Here is a 23,686-nt window from a genome sequence, read left to right as displayed (position 1 = left end):
AGCGGGTTACAGCCGCTGGTGTTCAGCAGTGTTATTACTGTTTTATTGTTTTTATTGAGTATTTCTTCTCTGCTTTTTACATAAAAAGTAACGTGGTGTGAGAAATTTGTTGACGTTAATTCTGTCCAGGGGAGAAATGTTTAAACTATTCCCGCCACAGGAGGACTTGAGCAGACGACGGTGGAAGTGGAAGAAGGAACAATTTCACTTGTGGGACTGTTTTCTGGCTCCAGGAAGCCATATTCATTGAGATCCCAGTGTGCACCGGGCCCTCTGCTAGGTCGTGGGGGTGGAGCAGTGAACACGACAGTGTCCTTCTCCTGGAACCCAGCTGTCCAAGAAAGAGTAGAAACGCCAGCCTGTGTGAGGGCTGGCTTTCTGCTAAGCCATTAACATCCGTGAGTTGTGGATATAATCACCTGGTAAATGGCTATTGGGTTTATTCCCATTTTATAAATGAAGAAACTAAGGACCAAATCGTCTAAACGACTTGCCCAAGGTCACAAGTTAGTGTTGCGTGTCTGAGTGTAAGGTGTTACAGGGTGCGTCTGGTCATACAGATATTTCCCCATGCTGTCCTGTCCTCGCTTTCTGCCCTGCAGTGCCACCCCACTTTTATCTCTGCACCCCGTCTCACCTTCAAGTTCACCACAAGGCTCTTCTTTAGAACTGGTTTTTTATCTTCAGGTTTTTTCTGATGCATTTGCATTTATTGTGTGCCGTGCACAACCACACCTTGTTTTTCTACTTCCTTAGTTTTGATTTGTTGTTGATGCACATTTAGCCTTTCACAGATGCTCTTGGCTACTGTTTTGAAATATGCCTTTTCTGCCTTCCTAGATTGTCACTTCGTGGTGGACAGGAACTTCAGCTTTTACTTCTTTTTCACCCATAGTGCTTAGTATAGAAAGCAAAAACTGGGGTAACTTCTATGCTTAGCTTTTCTGAAGCCAACATTATACCCACAAAACTGTATTCTCAGTCCTGTTCTGTAGGTGCCAGGTGTCCAGATTCAACTGTTATCTGTCATAACAAAAACATTTCCCAAGAGTGTCAGGTAGCTTTCAGAAAAATTGAACTCCACTTTTCTTAAATAAATTTCATCATCACCTAGTGAAATACTGAGGTTACAATTTAAAGACAGTTATATTATGTATTCATATTACAAATTATATATTTTATGTATAATATATTACACATATTATATAGAATATATTTAGATATTTGTATTTGAAGAGCCCTGTGAAAATCCTGCCATTACTAGGAAATTTATAACAACTTGCAGTGCTTATCCACCTTTATAAACATTTTTTCATTTTGTCTAATCCTGAACTACATTTTCTCTTCCCCATCCCAGGAAGAGGAGCCTGCCACACGGGCTGCACCAGCCAAGCATTTCTGCATTTCTTGCCATGAATTTGGCAGTTGGTTCTGTAACAGATGTTCTGTGTGTGCTCTTTCCCTTCTGCCCTCCTTCCCCGTGGAAAATATGCTGAGAGCAGAACACGTATATTTAGTGCTTCCCGTTTATCTGGGACGAGACTTGCGCCTTGCATAAAGACTAAGTGTCTCTAGCAAAAAAAGGACAGACTTCCCCCTAAGAATACTAAGGAAGCTGACCGAAAAGTGAGGACCTTCCAGAAGGAGCCCAGATTAGAACATGGGGAGAAACCCTGTGGACAGCGAATCTTTTACATCAGTCACGTTGCTTCCCCTCTTCAGCTGAATTTTGCTGCACTTTGAAAGATGGGACGGGGTACTCCTGCCTTAAGAAAATGTGGTGGCCCCCAAATCCAAGCTCATAGAACCCTCACTGGAGAAAATATTTGTTTTTCATAAGGATTCTTTATTTTCTCAGAAAACGTGTCTTGTTATCTTTAAAAAGCTGAGCTCCTGTAATACATTCGTAATATATTTTAAAATCATCGGCAAAATTACATACAAACGACCTCTGGGGAAACTCGCAAATGAGTGAGACTGAATTCTTCAGATCGTCGCCTTCTAGAAGCTTCCCCCAGAGCTTGCTGAAGTCCTCTCAACTTACTCTTTGTACGTCAGGGATTGCATGATTATTTCTGTTTCCTCACTACCTGCCTGGTGATCCCCTCGCACCCTGTGGTCCAGCCTGGCCGTGTGATTTGCTTCTGCAGACAGAACCTCAGTGGTTTGTGTCATAGTCTGCTTTTGAGCAGAAGCGTTCATCTGTGATGGCCAAGTTTTAATCAGCCTCCAGTGCTCCTGTGTTTTTTGCCATGCGAGGCCATCATATAATTTGTCTAATTATTCACATTTTAAATTATTTTTGTTTGTGTGTCATATAGATAGAGCTACCTTAGCATCTATAATCATTTCCCTCAAAGCTCTTTATTTTTCCATCTTTTTACAATGCACAAGACATCTTAGATGAAAAAAAGAAAAACAGCTCTTTGGAAAACTTTTGATTTATGCAGTGGAGGTCAGCGTGGTAAAGATTTGTGCAAAAGAATGTATCTGTATTGTTCTGTTTTTATTATGAGAGTTATAAAACTATGAATAATCCTATTTGTTTCATTTAATCTCAAGTTTAGGATAAATTATATCTTACAGATATTCTGACACAAACATAATTGACTAACCTTGGTCCTGAAATGTATTCTGTATCATTTTCTCAGCATGAATGGATTTGAAATCTCTTAGTCATTTTCTCAGTAACATTGATAGCAAGGAAGGCATTAAAACATTGGAAAAGAACAGAAATATAACATGAGCTAGAGCCTATGTTGGAGAATGTTCTGTTAAGAAAACAAATATATTCTTTCCCTTGACCCTTGAACCTGGGACTCTCATTCATTCATTCATTCATTCCTTTATTCATTCATCCAGGACATGTTTACTAAACACCACTATGTGGCAGAAACTGCTCTAGCTACGGAGAATACAGTGGTGAACAGAACAGGCAGGGTCTCCTAGGTCCTACTGAGATCTCACGGACAGAAAGATATGATGGACCAGACGGTAATGAGTCCTGAAGTCAGTAACAGCCCCAGAGGAGGTAAATCAGGTCGTGGGTACACAGTGCAGGCTCCTCCTTTTTGGATGGGACTGTCAAGGGCAGCTTCTCTGAGGAGGTGACATTGGAGCAGTGATAAGGATGACAACATGCCAGGGTCTAGAAGGACAGCCTTTCAGACTGAGAGGATAGGTGGTGTAGATGGCTGGAAGAAGTAACAATGTCAAGACCGAGGTGGCTGGAGAATCCTTAAGTGGGGAACTTGACAGGTGTGGGGTTGAAAGTCCTGCAGAGGCCAGATCGTGTTGGCCCTCACAGGCAGTAGGAAAGGGTCTCAGTTTTATCTTAAGTGTAATGAGATGTCTGTGGAGGGAGGGAGGGGTCAACATGACTCGGTTTCTGGTTGCAGAAGACTATTCTGGCTGCCGTGGGTGGAAAATAGACCAAAGCTGGTGGCAGTGGACGCTGAAGGCTGTTGAACGCTGTCGGGATGATAGGGGTGGTGGTTTGGACAAGGCTGCCAGTGGTGGCGGGCAGACAGGGACCAGTCTGGGAGACATTTAGGAGTAATTGCCACTGGAGTTCAATGATGCAATCAATGTGGATGAGAGAGACAGAGAAGAACTAAGAGTCACCCCCAGGTTTGGAGCTCCAGCAGGATGAACCCTGATACCATCACCTTGAATGGGGACAGTGAGGAGAGGAGCAGGCTTTAGGGTGGGGGAATTAAGAGCTGTGCTTTCTAAAATGTGTTTGAGATGTTATTAGACATTAGTGGTGGTGCTGGGTGGGCAGTTAAAGATACCAATTTGGGGCACAGAGGAGGAGGCAGGGCCAGAAATAAAAATTCAGGTGTGATCAACATGTCAATGATAGTTAAAACGACAGTATTGGTTCTCTTCACTCTACTCTTACTTTGTAACTTCTACTAGCGCCAGAATGTCCTTCATGAATGTGGGTTCTGACTAGCTTATGCCTTTGCTGGGTCTTTCTTCCCCATACTATATGCAGAAGAGGCTCATGCTATCAGGGGGCTGGAAGAGCAGCCTGGTGCTGGGGAATGATCCCGGGTCTTGAAATCAGAGAGCGTGCTGGCTTTAGGTTTATGACGAGCCACTCTTGCCTGAGCTTCAAGTTTCTTATCTGAAAAATCAGGGTAATTCAACTCAGGGATATTTAACTCCTGCGAAGACTTCAGACTTTTTATGTATAGTTATATGGATGTAAATAGACTCAGCGTATAGTAGCTGCTTCATAAGAACAGTGAAAACTGAATTTTAATCTCCTTATCTGGAGTGTAAGGATTATGCATTTACTTATTCCAGGGTTGAGGCCTGTTGACAAACTTGTTTTTCATCAGAGGCGGGTACCGTGAGATTCCTCATTTTGTCCTTCATTGAGCCTCAGTAGTTGGGCATTCAGTATATATTGGACAAACCATGATCATCAATAAGGATTAAAAAAAATTTTTTTTGAGGGAGGAGGCAATTGGGTTTATTCATTTATTTTTAGAGGAGGTACTGGAGATTGAACCCAGGACCTCATGAATGCTAAGCATGCACTCTACCATTTGAGCTATACCCTCCTCCCTTAAAAAAAATATTTTAACCACATTTCCCACTCCACCAAAGCAACAGTTAAAACTAATCAAGAAAATTCTTTCTGCTTTATGACTATCAAAAGTGTTCTTGAGACAAAATATAGCTTTATTCCCTAGTAGTATGGCTTCCACTTCTAGGAAAGAATGAATAGGCTCAGCTAATTTTATATATCCAGCGTTTTCTTAATTGTGTCTTATGTTTTTGTCTAGAATTCATTTAATTTGGAAGCATTCCCAAGACATGTAAAAGTGAGTGCCAACATCTTTTTGAAACACAAGTTGGATTCGATAATATTTATGTTGGATGCATACAATTTAGTTATTTCTTTTCACATAAATTCTCTCTACTCAAGCTGAGAAGATCTCCAGAACAGTGACACTTATTATAGCTTTTCTCAATCAATTAACAAATATTTATTGAGCCCCTACTATGGATGGAACACTGCGCTAAGCAAGTGAGGAATGTAAATAAGTATCATGCACAGTCTTGTTCTCCAGCTTGTGAATTAATTATTGAGAGAAGGTTTAGCTATGTGGGGAAGGGAAAGTCTCCCAGAAACTTCAAACTGGGAGGAGCCTTAGGGTGTTGTCACTCCAACTCTTGCTCAATGCATGTGCCCCTTCTGCAGCTCCCCCAATAGTGTCATCTCCCTCGGTTGGGCCGTTAGTGAGGGGCTCTAGGCTACCTGTTGGAAGTTTGGACAATTCCTGTTTGAATTATGTCCTGATATTGTATATATCTTCTCTATGGCTTCCATCTGATTTTTCTGTCGTAGGCCATGCCCACACACATCTGAAGATCTCTAAATGGCCTTATGCTTAATAACTTGCATTTGTGCAGTGCTGGACCTTTGCAAAGTGACATGACTAAGCTCAAAATCACACAGGGTGTGTAACAAAAGTTCAAAACTGGAAGTTTAAATTCCAGAGATCTATGTTCTTTCTACCAAGCAGCGGCACCTGCGATTACAGTAGAAGAGATTCCAGAAAGCGTTAGTGATTGATAACCAAACAGATTTTGTAAAGAGCATATGGAGCAAGATGTCAGTATACGCTAAGGGTGGCTGAGGTTTTGTGAATGGAGAGAGCACATTCTTTCTTGCCATGGGCTGAGTGATCATGTTGGAGGTGTGTTTTCAACAAGATGTTAGTATCTTCAGACAGAAAAGCTTGTCTGTGTTGTGGAACACTTCCTGGTTTTTGACTGAGCAATGAGAAGCTTCCCTGGAGAAACACAGCCCTGAAGAATTTAGTATATACGAGCTGTATTAAGTCTGTGAAATGGAGTGTTAATTTTCCCCTTGGCCTATGTATAATAATCTGTATTGCAGGGCTGAACATGTAGGTGCTATATTGCTGGGTCCTCCATGCACCTGCAAAGCATAGAGCACCTATAAATACATAAGAAGTTTTCAGCTGTTCTTTTCTCTCCACATCTTATTTGAACTTTCTTCATATGGCCTTGATTTATCCCCAGAAACAGGGGTAAACCCATGCGATCTTTGTTTTCTGCAATAAATAGGGGGAGTCCTAATTTTGGAAAGTACATTTGCAAATGTTTTCTAAGGAAATTTTCTTAAGTTTAAATATATCTAGAATTGGGACTTTTTTCTACTTTGAGGGAGACTGGGGGGACATGACAGCTAGGGCCGGTACATGGTCCTGGATTGAATCCATCTGTTACAGGTTGGCAAAATTTGGAAAGGGTCTGTGGTTTGGAATATTAAATCAGTGTTAAAGTCTTGATTTTAATGGTTGTGCTTTGGTTTTGTACTATGGTTATGTAGGAGAGTATTTTTGTTTTGTAGAAATAGTTCAAGGGCAGTGGGACATCATGTCGGCAACCTGTTCTCAAATGGTTCAGAGAAAAAGAAGTTCAGTTACAGCATGCCAGCTTCCTGCCTTAAATCCTTCAATGGTTTTCTATTTTAGTAAGTATAAAATGCATATCATTAGCTATGGCCATTATGTTCTTTCCCTTCTTCCTCTCTGGTCTTATCTCCTGGATGACAACCTAGTGCATTTCCATCCAAAGTCATTTGCATGTGCTGTTCCCAATCCCTGGGACCCTTCTCCTTCGACTTCACTTGGTTAGCTCCTCCAGTGCTCAGATAAAATGTCCCTTCTTCAAGGATGCCCTTGTTAACCACTCCACAAAAAGTGCTAACCCTCAGTCACTGTCACGTCAGCCTGTTCATTTTCTACATAGCGTTTCTGAACAGTGGACATCAATTTGCTCTTTGTTTGGTTACCTATTCATTGTTTGCCTTTCCTATTACAATAGAAGTTTCAAGAGGAGAGCCCGTATCTGTCTTGCTGGCTGCCAAATCTCCAAGACCTGGGACAGTGTTAAGCCTGATAGGCTCTAAATAAATATTTGTTTCAGGAATGAATTTTGTTCAGCCCTGAATTTTAATCATTAGGGAGTCAGACTGTTGCAAAACCTACGTTCCAAAATGTTTCTATGTCAAATATCCTATTTATGTGTGACTGAATTAATTTTTAGTTTGGGGAACTAAAGTATACTCAAACTTATTTCATTGATTATTTTATCGTTCCTCTCTGCTAAGACAAGTTCATATCCGAGGACCGCAGTGCTTATTATGAAATGATAGGTAATGTCATTAAAAGTCTTGATTTCCGTTGTGGGGACCCTTCACTGGACCTGGGCTTCAAAGGAGAGGCACCCTCCTACTAGTGATCCTTTCTGTATCTTGTTCAACCCTAGCCTTCACTGTCTGAAAATAGACTGGCAGTCTTATTACCAGTTCTAAGAAGAGCCTTTCATTTAAATAATTATTTTTCAATTAAATATCATTACTGAAAATCTTATCTTCTATTAATGAGGACATCACTCAATGTTATGAATAACATATAAGATAATACAGAATATTCTGTTAAACAAGACGGTATGTAATTCACGACACCAACGTTGGTGATTTTGTCATAAATATGACATCATTCTATGTCTATTGGATTCCAACTCCAATGTGGTTTGTCATGTTACTAAGAGAGAGCTTTTGACTTCATTGTGAGGCAGTATCCTTTGGTCGGGGTGGATGCTGTGGATTTGTAGGCCACCAACAATGGGACTGCGGGCTCACTGGAACTGATTAGTTTCCAGATCTTCTTCTGGTTTATACTATTTCTGGATTGAAATTGAAAGGCTGTTTTGGGGGAGGGTATAACTCAGTGGTAGAGGAGGTGCTTAACATGCACAAAGTCCTCAGTTCAATCCTCAGTACCTCCATTAAAAAAAGGCTGTTGTATTATAGTATTAATCATGGTTTTTATAGAGTTTTTTTCTCTCTATTTTATGACTCTTTGACATCTTAGACCCTTACTCATCCTGGAGAGAATGCCCCTGCAAGGGCTAGCTAATTTCTAGAGATAGTGAGCAACCTTGGGTATACCTTTCATATGTAAACCAGCCAATCCAGAGCCCCAGTCTCCAACCATTTTATCTTATGTTCACACTCCAAACCAATATTTGTTCTGCCCTAAAACACCCAGGGCCAGGAACCAGACAACTGGAGACCACCGTGTATCCCAGAGCCCACCCAAATTGTTCAAACTATCCAATCCTAACTATCCAATCCTTGCTCAAACTTACCTACACTGCCTCACCCATTCCTTCCCGAGGAAATCACAACAAAGGCTGTGGCCTATGCTTTCCTCTCTCTCCTGCCTCCTGACTGACCCTGGTGTGTCTCCATGCGTCCATGCATGGTGTAGCTTGTCCCACGTCCTCTTGGGAATTGTAAGTGATCAGCTCTTAACTTAAGAAAGCAGTTTTCTCCTTGTGTCATCTTACCATTCCTGAGGAACACAAATCCCAGGTGCATTTTTAAATAATCATGCAGCACAGAAGAAAATGTACTCTTCATCCCATCTTTGAAATTCTCAAGGACATCATCTGGTCTTATTGTTGGACACCTCTGGCAGTATACAAAACCTTTTTATCTCTCTCATTCTTTTTAGTTCTTTTCCCCCCCTCTTTTTGTGCAGATCTGTGTGTAGCAGTGAAGTTTGGTTGTACTGTAACCTCTAGAGGAATGCTTATTCTTCAGTTCACATGTACCTGGAGTTCAACAGAGAAGGCAGTCATTTGCACACAAGCTGGCATTTGACTCGTATCACAAGGTCAAAGCGTGTAATTTGGGTAGTAAATAAAGCAAAGCCATGGAGGTACCGAATAAACCTCCTTCCCCAAAGCAGCAGGAACCCAGGCCCTAGGGTGAATATGATGATGGAACGTGGATGATCACAATGGTTTTGAATGGAAAAATGTCGAATAGTGAGAGCAGAAGGGGAGAAACAAGTTGATTTAAAAGATTTCCCGCAGAGGGAGGGTATAGCTCAGTGGTAGAGTGCATGCTTAGCACACATGAGGTCCTGGGTTCCATCCCCACTCCCTCCTTTAAAAAGTAAATAAACCTAATTACCTCCCCCCTAATAAACAAACAAACAAACAAACAAATAGATAAATATTTCCCAGGGCATGACCTCAAGTATTTTGAATACAGAAGTGATAAAGTTGGAAAAAGAATTAACCTGCTTCAGTCATGAGAGCTAAAGATCAAAATTGTTCAAAGTTAGCTGGGCTTGAATAAAGCAGTTTAGAACTTGGATGAAGAAATGCATGGGTTGGTGTGAGGCTCTGGAGTGTTAAGACAACACAAAGAGAAATTTCCAGGAAGGTTATTTGGGATGAAGGAGATTTTTGGAGCCCTTGAAATGTTATCAGAGGATACTGCTGCTTTGTTGTGGTTTGGTGAGCTTGCTGTGGTGAGTTTGCATTCAATTTCTGCCACTTATCAGAAGCTGGTCCCTGGCAGATTGCTCGTATCTCATTAATCTCCTGGTTTGTGAGAGTGACAACTGCTTAGCAGTGTTGTTTAGAGAATTAAGCCTTTCCACTGAAACATTCCAAAGGCAGAAAGGAGCACATATTTCTCCCAGAAGTTTCTCACTGTAAGTGAGAAATTTCTTAGTTGTCTCATGCATTATCTTCATATACATTTTTTCAATTTTATTTTTTATTGAAGTGTAGTTGATTTACAGTGTTACTTTCACACTACAGCAGAGTGATTCAGTTATAGGTATACTTACATATTTTTTTAGATTCTTTTCCATTATATGTTATTATAAAAAACTGAATATAATTCTTGTTGTTTACCTCTTTTATATATAGTAATGTGTATCTGTTAATCCCAAACTCCTAACTTATTCCTCCCCAGCCTTTTCCCCTTTGGTAACCATAGTTTGTTTTCTGTGTCTGTTAGTCTATGCTTGGTTTGTAAATAAAATTTTTGTCTTTTTTTTTAGATTCCACATGTAAGTGATATCATATGATATTCGTCTTTCTTTGTCTGGCTTACTTCACTTAATATGATAATCTTTAGGTCCATCCATATTACTACAAATGGCATTATTTCATCCTCTTTTATGGCTGAATAATATTCCATTATATATTTCACACACAGCTACACCTCACATCTTTATTTATTCATCTGTTGATGGGCACTTAGGTTGTTTCCATGTCTTGGTTATTGTAATAGTGATGCTATGAACATTGGGGTGCATGTGTATTTTCGAATTGGCACTTTCTCTGGATATATGCCCAGGAGTGGGATTGCTGGATCATATGGTAACTCCATTTTTAGTTTTCTAAGGAACCTCCTTACTGTCCTCCATAGTGGCTGCACCAATTTGCATTCCCACCAACAGTGTAGGAGGGTTCCTTTTTCTTCACACCCTTTCCAGCATTTATTATTTGTAGTCTTTTAAGTCATGGCCATTCTGACCAGTGTAAGGTGATACTCCATTGCAGTTTTGATTTGCATTTCTCCAATAATTAGCGATATTGAGCATCTTTTCATGTGCCTGTTGCCTATCTGGATGTCTTCTTTGGAGAAATGTCTATTTAGGTCTTCTGCCCATTTTTTTTGATTGATTGAGTTGTTTGGTCTTTTTGATATCAAGCAGTATGAGCTCTTTGTATATTTTGGAAATTAGTCCCTTGTCAGTCATGTCATTTGCAAACATTTTCTTTGATTCTGAAGGTTGTCTTTTCATTTTGTTTATGGTTTCCTTAGCTGTGCAAAAGCTTGTAAGTTTAATTGCCCCCTGTGTTTATATTTGCTTTTATCTCTATTGCTCTAGGAGCTGGTTCAGAAAAAATAGTGCTGTAACGTATGTCAAAGAGTGTTCTGCCTATGTTTTCTGCTGGGAGTTTTATGGTATCTGGTCTTACATGTAGGTTTTTAGTCCATACTGAGTTTATTTTTATATACGATGTTAGAGAATGCTCTAATTTCATTCTTTTATATTTAGCTGTCCAGTTTGCCCAGCACCACTTATTGAAGAGACTGTCTTTTTCTCTATTGTTTATTCTTGCCTCCTTTGCTGTAGATTAACTGACCATGAGCATGTGGGTTTGTTTCTGAACTCTCTATCCTGTTCCATTGATCCATGTATCTGTGATCTTTTTGTGCCAGTATTATATGGTTTTGATTACTGTAGCTTTGTGATATAGTTTGTTTTCTATGTCTGTGAGTCTGTTTCTGTTTTCCACAGTGGATGATGGCCAATAGGTTACATGAAAGATACTCAGTAACACAAATTATCAGAGAAATGCAAATCAAAACTACAGTGAGATATCACCTCACACCAATTAGAATGGCCATCATTAAAAAGTCCACAAACGATAAATGCTGGAGAGGGTGTGGAAAAAAGGGATTCCCTTCTACACTCTTGCTGGGAATGTAATTTTGTGGATCTTCTGAGTAACCTGTCTTCTAGGCACATGCCTAAGAATTCAGGATAGGAACACATCTAGAATCATAGGAAAGTCATACAGATTCAGGAATGCCCTGGCTGCACAGCTCAAAGTCAAATGTCCCAGCTTTCATTTCTGTACTAATGGACTACCATGTGAATTTGTTAACCAAAAACTAATAATAATGATAAAATAAACATAGCTAAAACTAAGTAGAAAGTGAAGTCAAGAAAAGAAAACCAAAAAGGAAACATTTGGATCTATAAACAGATCTAAAGACTTGAGATTTAGTGACCTAAATCCCTGCACTGTCTCCAGCTGGTTGAGTAACCTTGGACAGCTCAGTAACCAAATGTCTTTGAGACCTGTTTTGCATATCTTTCACATGGAAAATAGTGGTGCTAGTTGTACTAGAATTTCCAGCTCTGTGGGCATTAAAATCTGCATACATAAACATTGTAGTTTTTAAGACTTTACCATGATCTTGTTCAAAACAACTAGTCATGGTAAATAAATGAAAAAGAATATGAATAATTTTAATTTATGGTTAATTTTTGCATCTACATTTTATAATACTTCTAATTTTTAAATTTAATACTCTTTCCCCACTTAGAGGTTATACATCTTTTTCTATAATATATTTGGTAAGGATATCATATTCAAATATTTTCAGTGTCAGCATAATTAGATTTATTTCTTGATCAAGCAAGCAAGTCTTTACTGCAGTGAAAAGTACTGATTGACCGATGCTATATAATAGCATTTCAAATTTTGTTTTCTTTTAATGGGTTGAGTCATCAGTGCAGTTTAGGTTGTAATCATGTTTTTGGGTTCTCTTTAAAACTTTGCTTTCATTGATTCAATTCAATACAAACAAGAAAGTGTGTTTCAAATTAATTCCTGAATGGTCTGAAATGATCTGTTAAGGATTTGAAAATGAGTAAATCTCTTAGTAACCTGGAGTTTGGTCTCATTTATGAGGCTTGTATGCTATCACTTGAACATAATCTTTCACTTTTGATGAGTTGGAAAATAAATGAAACTGAAGAAATTAGTGGTATGACCTCATATTGTTATAGTACATTGTTTCAAGGAGACGTTTGAAGATGAATATCAAGAGTCCAAATTTCTCCTCTTTGACAAATTAAAATGAAAATAACTGGCTCACTTGTTTATCTTAGTAGATGCTTATAATGTAGAATTAAATAGAAGTTAATAGAAATTTGTGAGGGTTATTACATCAAAGTATGTCAGCAGCACACAAATTAAGTAGAGTTCTTATTTACTGTTTTATGATAAAAATCAGAATCAAGGGAAAGGAATCAGTGCTGGTATAGATGAAGCATTTCGTATTAACTTCGCTAGAACTCATTCACCAAGTTCCTGCTCTGTATCTAACATGGCATATTTATGCTGCTGTAAGGTTCTTTTTAAAATAATGTTTGATTATATTGTCCTGGGTTAGAGTCTCTTCTGGATTGATCAATGTGAATATCATGGCATTATTTTAACTCACTTCAAAAGCTTTTTGTTTGTTTGTTTCTATTTCTAAATTATAGAGAAATAGATACAATGGGGAAAATGTTTTTTTTTTCTGTTGTAAAATAAGAGGCTTAAAAAAAAACAAAAGTTTTGTGAGTAAAGGAGACAATAATTTTCCACACCGTGAAATATTACACAACATCTAAAACTATGCTTTAAAAGAACATTTAATGACATTCAAACATGATTAAGTACAAAAAGCAGAATGAAACTGTATAAAGCACGCCATAACATTATCAGATTGTTGGATAGGCAGGTGTAGAAAGAACCAGAAGGAAATATTAATTAAGGGCAGTTATGTCTGAGCGGGACTCTGGGTGATTTATTTTCTTTTTCGTATTATATGTTTTTCTCAAAATAGTTAACAGCCAACATTTTCTTTTTATACAAGTAATGAGTATCATTAAAATAAATAAACAGTAAAGGGCGAAGAAAAATTCATTCAAAAATTTTTTTAAATCATTTAAAATTATGTTTAAGCCCCCACGAAGAAAATAAACCACAAGATTTACATTTAAATTAATACAGTGTATTTATCATGATCCCTTTAATGTTTGAAAATAAGCTACTATAGGCAGGTGAGTTTGAAGGGTGAACATATATTAAGCAGCATTTAGTAGAGATGGCACTTTGATACCTCCAAGTGTGGCCCCTGGGCCAGGAGCATCAGCCCCTACTGGGGACTTTTTATGAATGCACATTTTGGGTCCCCAAATGAATCAGAAACTCTGTAAGTAGGGCCCATCAACGTACGTTTTAATAAGCCCTCCAGGTGATTTAGATACATGCCTGAGTTTCAGAAATGCTGGTTTAGAGCTTTGAATCCTGAGACTGAGCTAGAAAGAACAATTTCTCAATTGTATCCTAGAAAGCTTCCATCTCACGTTTCTTTTCTCTCTCTTGTCTTATTTCTTCCTGTCCTTCTCTGTTTCTCTATTTCGCAGCCTCTCTCTTCCATGTGCTTACAGTTTTAGTTAACTGTTTTTTGTTTGTTCATATCTTTACCTTGTTTCCCCAAAATAATCGAGGCCGCTTATAGAGATACATGTACTACAATATACTGACAAAAGCAAACACTCATTTAGTGCTACTATTTTGGAGGGTACTGTTCTAAGTGCTTTACATATAGTATCTCACTTAATTTAATGTTTAATAACAATCCCATAAAGAGATTATGATGATGATGGTGTCCATTTTACAGGCAAGGAAACTAGCTAAAGCACAAAGACTAATAACTTGCCCAGGGGGATACAACCAGTAAGTGGTAAAATCCAAGGAACTTATTCCAAAGTCTGAACCTTCAACCAGTTTGCTGCTGCTTCTTAAAATAAAACTAGTGAGGAATTGGGGATGAATGGCAAGTAAGGGGGCAAGGTGGATGCATAATCTATTCTGCAGAGTTGCACATAGTTGGTAAGCATGGCCCATGAATGTGCCTCTGGCTCCAGCAGAGAATGAACAAGGATGAGCTACAAGATTAGCAATCCCTAAAAGATGGATACAAGCCAATTTTCAGGAAGGTCACAACTAAGTCTTGAGAGCTCTCCATCCTGAGAAGTGTGCGTTGTGATTTTCATTCCATGCACTCACTTTTATGTTCGTACAGTAACTATCTCTTGAGCACTTTCTATTTGTCTGGCTCTGTGCAAGTTGCTAGGCGTGGAAAGAAGAAAACAGTCCAGGCGTCAGAGCGCCACAGAGCCCTGGTGAGAACCATGGTGTGTCTCCCTTGGGCTTTCCCCTACGTCCTCTCTGAACGTGCAGCGGGAGAACACACGGACAGGCAGGAGTGGACTTGGAACAGGTTCTGCCGTGATATGAGACCTGAGGGAGGGCTGGAAAACACGAAAAAGAAACAACCACTTGAGCTGACAGTGCCTACTCACAGAAATACCATTTATTTCTTGACTACATCTTCCTCTGTAAACTGTAACATGAGGCCTCCCCCGGACAACTTGGACACCTGGCTTCAGGAGGTTCCTTGATTGTTGATTCTGTAGGGATGAAAGGCAAGAGGAGTGGCAGGAGAGGGCAAAGCCAGCTGGTTTCAACAAAAGTCTGAAATTTGTGTATGTGCGTGTGTGTGCGTGTGCGCGTGCGTGTGCAGGGGTGGGGGGCCTGCTTATATGTATCCCATCACTAAGAAAGTGCTCCTAGCTGTCTGGTCAAAGATCACCCTCTCCCCTTCTGTAGATAATCCCTAGCAACTGCACAAAGACTTTAAAAAATTACCCTTTTCCTCTTTTCCCCATCTGGATTTATCTAATAAATGGAATGTAGGCAAAATTTTTTATCCCAGTGGCCATGGCTCCTGCCTAGTCATCATGGCCCTGTCTTCTGCCACCTTTGACTGTGAACCCCCGGAAACAGGGAGGTTTTGAATTATAACACTGGAGCCTAAAGATAAGGACATGATTGACTTTGACCACCTGGAACTTAGGCTCGTGGTTCTAAATGAAAGTCGTATGAAGAGTATGAACACTGGTTAAGATTGTGCTCAGTGTTTTGAAATGAACTATGTTGGTTAATAACCCACCATGCTAGGATCTGATGGACCCAATGTTCTGACCAAAACACAGAACTCATACTGACCACCCAGAGCATCCTTCCTGAAGCCATCACCATAAAGATCTTAGAGCAAGATGAGATGGGAAAAGCAAGAAGATACAAAATTTGAACGCAGTTTGCATAGAGTTTTGAAAATGGTGATCATAGCAGGGGACAGAATAATTATAGACTCACCTTGTGTTTCATTTTTAACTTTCAAAAGTGTCCTGTAATCTTTTCTGGACTGCTTTTGATTAGAAAGAAGAGCAAACTTGTTTGGAAGTCTTGATGCAGCACTTGAACTATTTAACAGGTTCTCACATATTTAGCAGGGGTTTGAAGGCTGTACTGAGGAATACAGTGAAAAGGTCTTAGGCGTCCCACCTAGAGAGCAGCCCGGTTCTGGCAGTGATGAAAGTAATTGTCCCCAAAGGGTTTTGCATGGAACTTTGAAAGGATGTCTCATCTTGAGTTTCCTCAGCGAAAGACTGCTGACTTTTCCTAATCTTCTTTTTCTCCTGCAGTCCCAGCAGAAGTGCATCGTGATCTTCGCCCTGGTGTGCTGCTTTGCGATTCTCGTTGCGCTGATATTCTCAGCCGTGGACATCATGGGAGAGGATGAGGATGGACTCTCAGAAAAAAATTGTCAAAATAAATGTCGGTAAGAGGTAACAAACAAAAATTCAAACATTCTCTTTTAGGGAGTGGGCAAGGAAGTCAAAGAGGGCCCTGGACGGTGGAGAGAAAAACTACCGTGAACACACATGGTCCCCCGACTTCCCCTTGAGTGAAGCTGAGTCCTGCCTCTCAACACTGATGCTCTGTCAGTTAGACCAAGGGAATGAAAAAATGAGTAATGATTTAATTCACTTTACCATTTGGGCATATTCTGTACAGAGGAGTGGTGTTGACAAAATTAAATTTTGTAACAGTCTGCATTTCTGGCGACCTCCGTGTATGAGGTTTTGATTTGTTCTGTGATGAGCTTGGCAAAAACGAATGCCCAATGGACAAAGGACGCTGTGCTGGTTGTGATGTCAATTGGAAGTTAAACACATATTTCAGGAAAAATTTCAACTTAAAATTAGGGATTAAATAAATAAACATGTCTACAAGAAGATGCCACAGGCCTCCTCAATCTCTCCCAGTTTAGCACACAGTTTATTTTTAATCCAGAAATTACATTAAATTTATGTATTATCTCTCTTCAGATACATCAAATAGCATTTCCCGGGGGTCATTTCTGACTGACAGCCATCGCAGTATGGTTTTATCCCCATAAATCTCCTCATCCACCTCTTCCCTGAGTGCTCCTTTATTTTTTGAGGTTGGGAGGAGGATGTAGAAAAGTACCAAGAGAAGGCAGATAGATAAGAGGTGTATTTTTATATATGTGTTGCTGCAAAGCTGAAGTGAGGCCATAAAGTTATAACGGTTATTATGAATTAGAGCTTTTGGTGAATTTTAATGAGTTCGTTCAATTAATAGATTTTTTTTCCCTTTGGAAAGTATCCAAGTGTCCCTCTTCTCTAGCTTAAATTCAACCACACCCTGGTAATGTGTATGTGAGTTTTTATCCTGGATATTTTGCTTTAAGGGTTGAATGTCTGGCACCCAAAAAATATCTGGAAAAGACAATTGATGTTCTGTGTTTTTTTAACCTATGATACATTATGGTCTCATTACCAGGCAACAGCATTATCCAGAACAAAGGATATAAGAGAGAAGTCAGTATACATTTTAGATTCATTCCTTCATATGAGATAGGTGTTTCTAAATATATTTACTTCCCAGACTGAATTTGAGAGAATAATTGTATTGGGATCATCAGGAAGGCAATAGAATAGCAGGCCGTCATCATCTTCCTCCTGAACACTCCGTCTGCATCAGTGCCCTGTGCTGATCTCATTACGTGACTTACAGAAACATTCTGTCGGCAAGGGGCCAATGACTCATACATATTCAGTAGAATGGCTCTGCCCACTCCCTCACCGCAGCCTGTAATGAAGTCTGCTGGGTACCTTGATTGGCAAACCCCAGAACCTAGAAAGCAACTTTATAAAGGTCAAACTATGCCAACTTCTTTAAGATAAAATACCTGGAACTTTTTAAAAAACATTACCAGGTGTTAGTCATTTTCAACAAAAAAAGGACTAATTATGCATAATTCTAAGGAATTATACCCCTTTGCCCTTGGGGGGAAGCTATAATTTAATCTAATTTTATTTTTTAATTCATACGACTAATATTTCCATCTGGTAGTTTCTTCTGTCTCAATCCATAACTAAATCCCAGTGTCTCAACACTGCTTCTCCCTCCATCTGGAACGTGTTCTTCCAATGACTACCCACTCTCCTGCTTCCCTTCCCCTGGATGGTTAGAATCACTACCCTGGTTACTAGGCTGCACCCCTGCACATGCAGCTGTCTTCTCCAGAACTTGTAGCCCCTCCCGCTCTCCCTGTCTTCCGCAGTCTCTTCCCCTGTGTCTTGCATTTCATTTCGCCTCCATTCTCAGCCTTATAGTAGGCACTTTTGATATCCCTACCCTGGTGGTATCTAGATGCTCCCTCACCTCATCCTGAGAAGCTTCTGCTTTTTCTCCTTCCTCCAAAGCACAGAGTGGAGGCCGGGTACCTGCGATTCCTTGTATCCCAATCCAGTCCCAGTCTCCAGTGGGACAGTCCCTTGTCCACCATCTTCTCATTTTAATTTGATGAACTTTTCTTACATAGTCCTCTCCCTCCTTATCGCTCTAAGCAGCGTTACCTTCTACCTTCCAGGACTCTCTCCCTCCTTCTTTTGTGCCTAGCAGACCTCCCAACCATCAGTCCCATCCCTTGCCATTGTTCTTAGTAACTAAAATTTACTTCCAATACCCTGGCCTTTTTTAAAAATTGAAGTATAGTTGATTTACAATGTCGTGTTAGTTTCTGGTGTTGCAGCATAGTGATTCAGTTATACATATACATACATATTCTTTTCCATTACAGATTATTACAAGATAGTGATAGTTCCCTGTGCTATACAGTATGACCTTGTTGTTTATCCATTTTATGTATAGTAGTTAGTGTCTGCCAATCCCAAACTCCTTATTTATCCCTCCCCCACTTTCCCCTTTGGTAACCATAAGTTTGTTTTCTATGTCTGTGAATCTGTCTCTGTTTTGTAAATAAGTTCATTTGTGTCCTTTTTTTTAGATTCCACATATAAGTGGTATCATATGGTATTTCTCTCTCTTTCCGGCTTATTTCACTTAGTATGATGATCTCCAGGTCCATCCACATTACTGCAAAGTAGTGCCCCAATTTTTATTACTTGGCTACTAAGAACTGTCTTCCATTCATTTGGACACTTTCCTGGATATCTCTGCAAGCAGCTTTGCTTTCTGGCAACAATAATGTGTTCCAGCCCCATTGAATTTTCTTGGTCTGAGATATGGTATATTGTCTGTTCTCCAATGAGCCCTGGTTCCTTTCATGGAGAGTTCTATTAAAACCCAAAATCTAAATTCTAAGAGTTTCATTAGATTGTCCCCCAAGGGTGTTGGTGACAGATACAATGACATCAGAAGAAAGCCTCTTTAAATTGCTTTTGTGACTGAGCAATATTTCCCCCATCTTCTTTCCCTTTTTCACTTTCATATTATAGATATAAGAGTGTGGTTTGAATTGGGCAATACCGCTTAGGAGACTTGCAATTTGGGGCAAGTTTCTTGATTTTACTGTACCACATTTTTTCATCTGTATAATGAAGACAATTATTATATCTTTCTTGAAAGTTTTCTGTAAGAACTAAATATGTTAATGCAAGTACCTTTGATAGAACAGCATCTTTCATATAATAAATACATGCAATAAATGTAGGCAATTCTTTTTATTAAGGGACATTCTTTGCAGGTGTTTGCACTTCCCTTTTAAGTTCCATCTAACTTTGCTCCAAACTAAGGAAGAGCTTTTTCATCCAATTTTTATTCTTTTCCTTAAACTACAGTTTTTTCCTTTATTTGTATTAACTTTCACCTACCATGGTTTATATTGCCAAATCCAACCCTGTTTTTAAATGAGAGCGTTGCTCCCAAACTCAGAAGACTCCACTTGGTTTTTGGCTTTATATTTGATATCTGAGTGCTTTTCTGACTGTCTTAAGAGCAAGAGAAACTTTAATCTACACTCGCACCCTCAAGGAAACACCAAAGAATTTAAAAGCCTAGAGCACCTGTTACTACAAATAGATTTCCAATGTACTAAACAGACAGTAATGATGAAAGATGGAGTAAAGGCAAAAACTGGCTCTAGAGCTTTTATTTTACATTCTCTCCCAGTTTCTCCATTTGAGCCCACAATGAACCTATTTCCTTTATAACTTTCTCAACATATTTATCCTTTTGTAAAGCCAGTATCCATTTCTTACAGAATCTTCTAGAATCTCTATAAAGAGAGGTGTAAGCACTTCTGTTTATTCTACTATATTAAAAAGTGAACCATTTTACCCATTTCTTTTCTTTTTTGAAGTGTAGTTGATTTGCACTGTTATATTAGTTTCAAGTATATGCCTAATGATTCAGTATTTTTATAGATTATATTTCATTTAAAGCTATTATAAAACAGTGGCTATATTCCTGTGTTGTACAATGTATCCTTGTAGCTTATTTACTTTATACATAGTAGTTTGTACCTCTTAATGCCTTAACCCTTTCTTACCCCTCCCTCTTTCCCTATCCCTACTGGTAACTATCAGTTTGTTCTTTATTATCTGTGAGTCTGTTTCTGTTTTGTTATATTCATTTGTTTGTTTTCACTTTTAGATTCTACCTAAAAGTGATAATATACAGACATTTGTCTTTCTCTCTCTGACTTGTTTCACTAAGGTATCATCCATGTTGTTGCAAATGTTAAAACCCTTTTTTTTTAATGGTTGAGTATGTGTGTGTGTGTATATATATATATATATGTCACATCTTCTTTATCCATTCTTCTTTTGATGGATACTTAGGTTGCTTCCATATCTTGGCTATTTTAAATTATGCTGCTATGAATATTGGGGTTCATGTATGTTTTTGTATTTTCTTTGGATATATACACAGGAGTGGAATTGCTGGGTCATAGGACAGCTCTGTTTTTAGAGAAACCTCTACACTGTTTTCCAAAGTGGCTGCACCAATTTATATTCCCATCAACAGTGTATAAAGGTTCCCTCTTGTCCTCATTTTTGCCAACATTTGCCATTTATGTTCTTTTTAATGATAGCCATTCTGACTGATGTGAGGTATCTCATTGTGGTTTTGATTTGCATTTTCCTGATGATTAATGCTGTTGAGCATCTTTTCATGTGCCTGTTGGCCATCTGCATGTCCTCTTTGGAAAAATATCTATTCAGGTCTTCTGCCCATTTTTTATAGGATTGTTTGTTTCTTTGATGTTGAGTTATATAAGCTGTTTGTATATTTTGGACATTAAGCCCTTGTTGGTCACATCATTTGCAAGTATTTTCTCTAAGTCTGAAGGCTGTCTTTTTGTTTTGTTTATGGTTTCCTTTGCTGTCCAAAGGCTTTTAAGCTTAATAAGGTCCTGTTTGTTTATTTTTGTCTTTGTTTCCTTTGCCTTAGGAGACAGACACCCTCACCCCCAAATATCACATCTATTCATGTCAAAGTGTGTTCCACCTCTTCTTTCTTCTGGGAGCTTTATGGTCTCTGGGCTTACATTTAGGTCTCCAATTTATTTTTAGTTTATTTTTGTATATGGTGTGAGAAAATGTGCTCATTTTATTCTTTTATATGTTGCTGTTTCCAGCATCACCCACCAAAGAGACAGTCTTTCCCCCATTGTTTATATCTGCCTCCTTTGTCATAGATTAATTGACCACAAATGCATGAGTTTATTTCTGAGCTCTATAATCTGGTCCATCCATGTGCTAGTTTTTGTACGAGTGCCATGCTGTTCTGATTACTGTAGCTTTATGGTATATTCTGAAGTCCAGGAGCATGATATCTCCAGCTTTGTTCTTTTTTCTCAAGACTGCTTTGGCTATTCAGGGTCTTTTGTGGTTTCATATAAATTTTAGGATTATTTATTCTAGGTCTGAGAAAAATGTCAGGGGTGTTTTAATAGAGATTGCATTAAATCTGTAGATTGCTCTGGGCATTTTACCATTTCTTATTGGCTCCTTCTTGTCTTTCTCCAGTTCTAAACTGCTTTCACTTTCCTACAGCCCTAACCTTACTTCTCCTGAATCCCTGTTTAGAGAGCACTTTAACTGAGAAATGACGCCCCCCTGGTATAACTCTTTGTTTTCTTTCCAACTCAGAATCCCCACGTGTCTTCACTCATCCTTCTCTCCTCCCATTTTCATTCAGGGGAAGAAATTTCCCTTGTCCTTTCCAAAGCTAACCTCTCTGTCTCTGCAAATAATCACGTGGAGATAAATGAAGACGAACCAAATGAGAAAAGCAAAGTCTGTTTATTCAAAGTTTCCTATAGCCAGGGAGTCCGTCACTATCAGTTGGATTTGGTACAGACTCAGAGTCACACTGAAAAAGAGAACTTTAGAGGGAAAAAGGGAAGGCTTCAGGTGTGCCCTGAATAGAAGCTGATGGCCTGGGGAAGCTGGAGGTAAGCTGACTAGGAGTGTGGCATCCTATGTGATGGGCTAAGGGAGCATATTTCGCTGTCTCTCTCATTGAGTCAAAGTTGGAAGCATAGACAAAACTTAGGGAAGCTGTCATTTATTAATCAGATCCTGGTCATTTTGACTACAGAAGTTATTGTTTGGCTTTGTGAGTTGTTACTAGGGATAGCAGTCTGACTTCCCACATGTCTGACTCATACAGGCTGGCTCCCTAGGCTAGTCATTGTACAGAAGAGGTTGGTTTCCTGGTCAGGTTGCTGCAGATTGTGGGGTCTGAATTCTGTTTTTATACATGATCTGGCTTTTGTCCATTTGTATGTTCAACTTTGCATACCCTTTCACTGCCCACTTGCAAAGACGGGCATTATTCAAATCTTGTTTCCTCTTTTCCTCTCTCTGCTTCTGCAATTTCTAACTCATTCCTGTGATTTCACCTCTGCTTCTCATCAAGTGGTCTTCCATTTCACAGGGTACCCCCACCTACTTTAAGTTCTTACTCCTTTGCCCCCTTTTCACAAATGCAAGTCCATTTCATTTCTGTAATGGAAACGTGGTCTTTTATTGGTGCTATTTATTATCAGCATCTCTGTCTTTATGTTGTCTCATCATCTAGGTCAAAACCTCCCTGAGAACAAGGGACTTCTTTTTCTCACCTGTGTCTTATAGGGTCTCACACATCAGGACTGAGCAGCTACTCTTTTTAATGGGAAGTCATTTCTATGTAAAAGTAATATTGTTTTTAATACTGTTATAATACTGCTTAATACTGTATAACAATATTCTGTTCATTGAGGTCATATGTATTATCTAGATATATTTACTATCCCTCCATGGTAGAATTCATTTTGGGGGAATAACTGGAGATGATGGGAGAAGAAACTGAAGATTATAGATTATATACTTAGAGCCTATCATGTGGGAGTGGGTTAGAAAAAGGAACCTATTGAGGAATTGCTAAAATGAAAGGGTAATCTAACACATTTTTTTCTATTTCTAACTAGCTTTGAATAAATAACATTTAATAATAATTGGGAATGGAAGATAAATGCTTAATTTTAAATGAAAGAAAAGAGAAGGCTTCAAACATTTAAATATAGATATTTTTACATTTCAGAACTCTACTCGTATTTAAAATGTCACCTATTAACGTCTTAATTTCACCAGAGTCAAGTGAAATTCAAATTTCCTGAATTATGAGATATTTGATTAGCCCAAGACCCAGAAAGTGCTGTTTATATTCCCATAGCTGAAATCTCAAAGATTATTTTTAAAATAATGTTTTATCTTTAGCCTTTCACATTTAAAGGAGGAAATTCAAGAGAGCGTGACACTTCCTGATGGTCTATAATTACCCCTTGGGAAGCAGCAGAAGCTAATTATTTCAAAGTTTTAATTTTAATGAAACTTAATATACGATTAACGATGTTGACATTTCCTGTTGCTAGGTTTGTTTTGCAAAAAGATTATTTGAATGTGGTATATATTTTTCCAAAAGAGCATTGCACCCTTCTAGGCACAGCCATGTCTGATCCTCCTGAATGGTGTTGGGCACAGGAAGCAGAGCTGTCTTTTCTCCAGATAGCCTGTTTCAGCTGCCT

General features: G+C 38.9%; 1 protein-coding gene across 2 annotated transcripts in view; it reads left to right on the top strand.

Moving 5' to 3' along the window:
* Nucleotides 1–23,686, top strand: part of PLD5 (phospholipase D family member 5) — a 221,847-nt gene that overhangs the window by 65,257 nt on the left and 132,904 nt on the right. The window contains exon 2 of one of the 2 annotated variants that reach the window (XM_072948246.1): nt 15,984–16,127. In XM_072948246.1, coding sequence (XP_072804347.1) covers nt 16,078–16,127 — 50 coding nt within the window. In that variant the 5' untranslated portion in view covers nt 15,984–16,077. The remainder of the gene's footprint in view (nt 1–15,983; nt 16,128–23,686) is intronic. The other variant, XM_006198799.4, reaches the window with a different exon arrangement.

This window comes from Vicugna pacos, chromosome 23, assembly GCF_048564905.1.
Source record: "Vicugna pacos chromosome 23, VicPac4, whole genome shotgun sequence".
Taxonomy (NCBI): domain Eukaryota; kingdom Metazoa; phylum Chordata; class Mammalia; order Artiodactyla; family Camelidae; genus Vicugna; species Vicugna pacos.
Note: the sequence above shows the minus strand (reverse complement) of the source record. Positions and strands in the feature narration are given on the sequence as shown.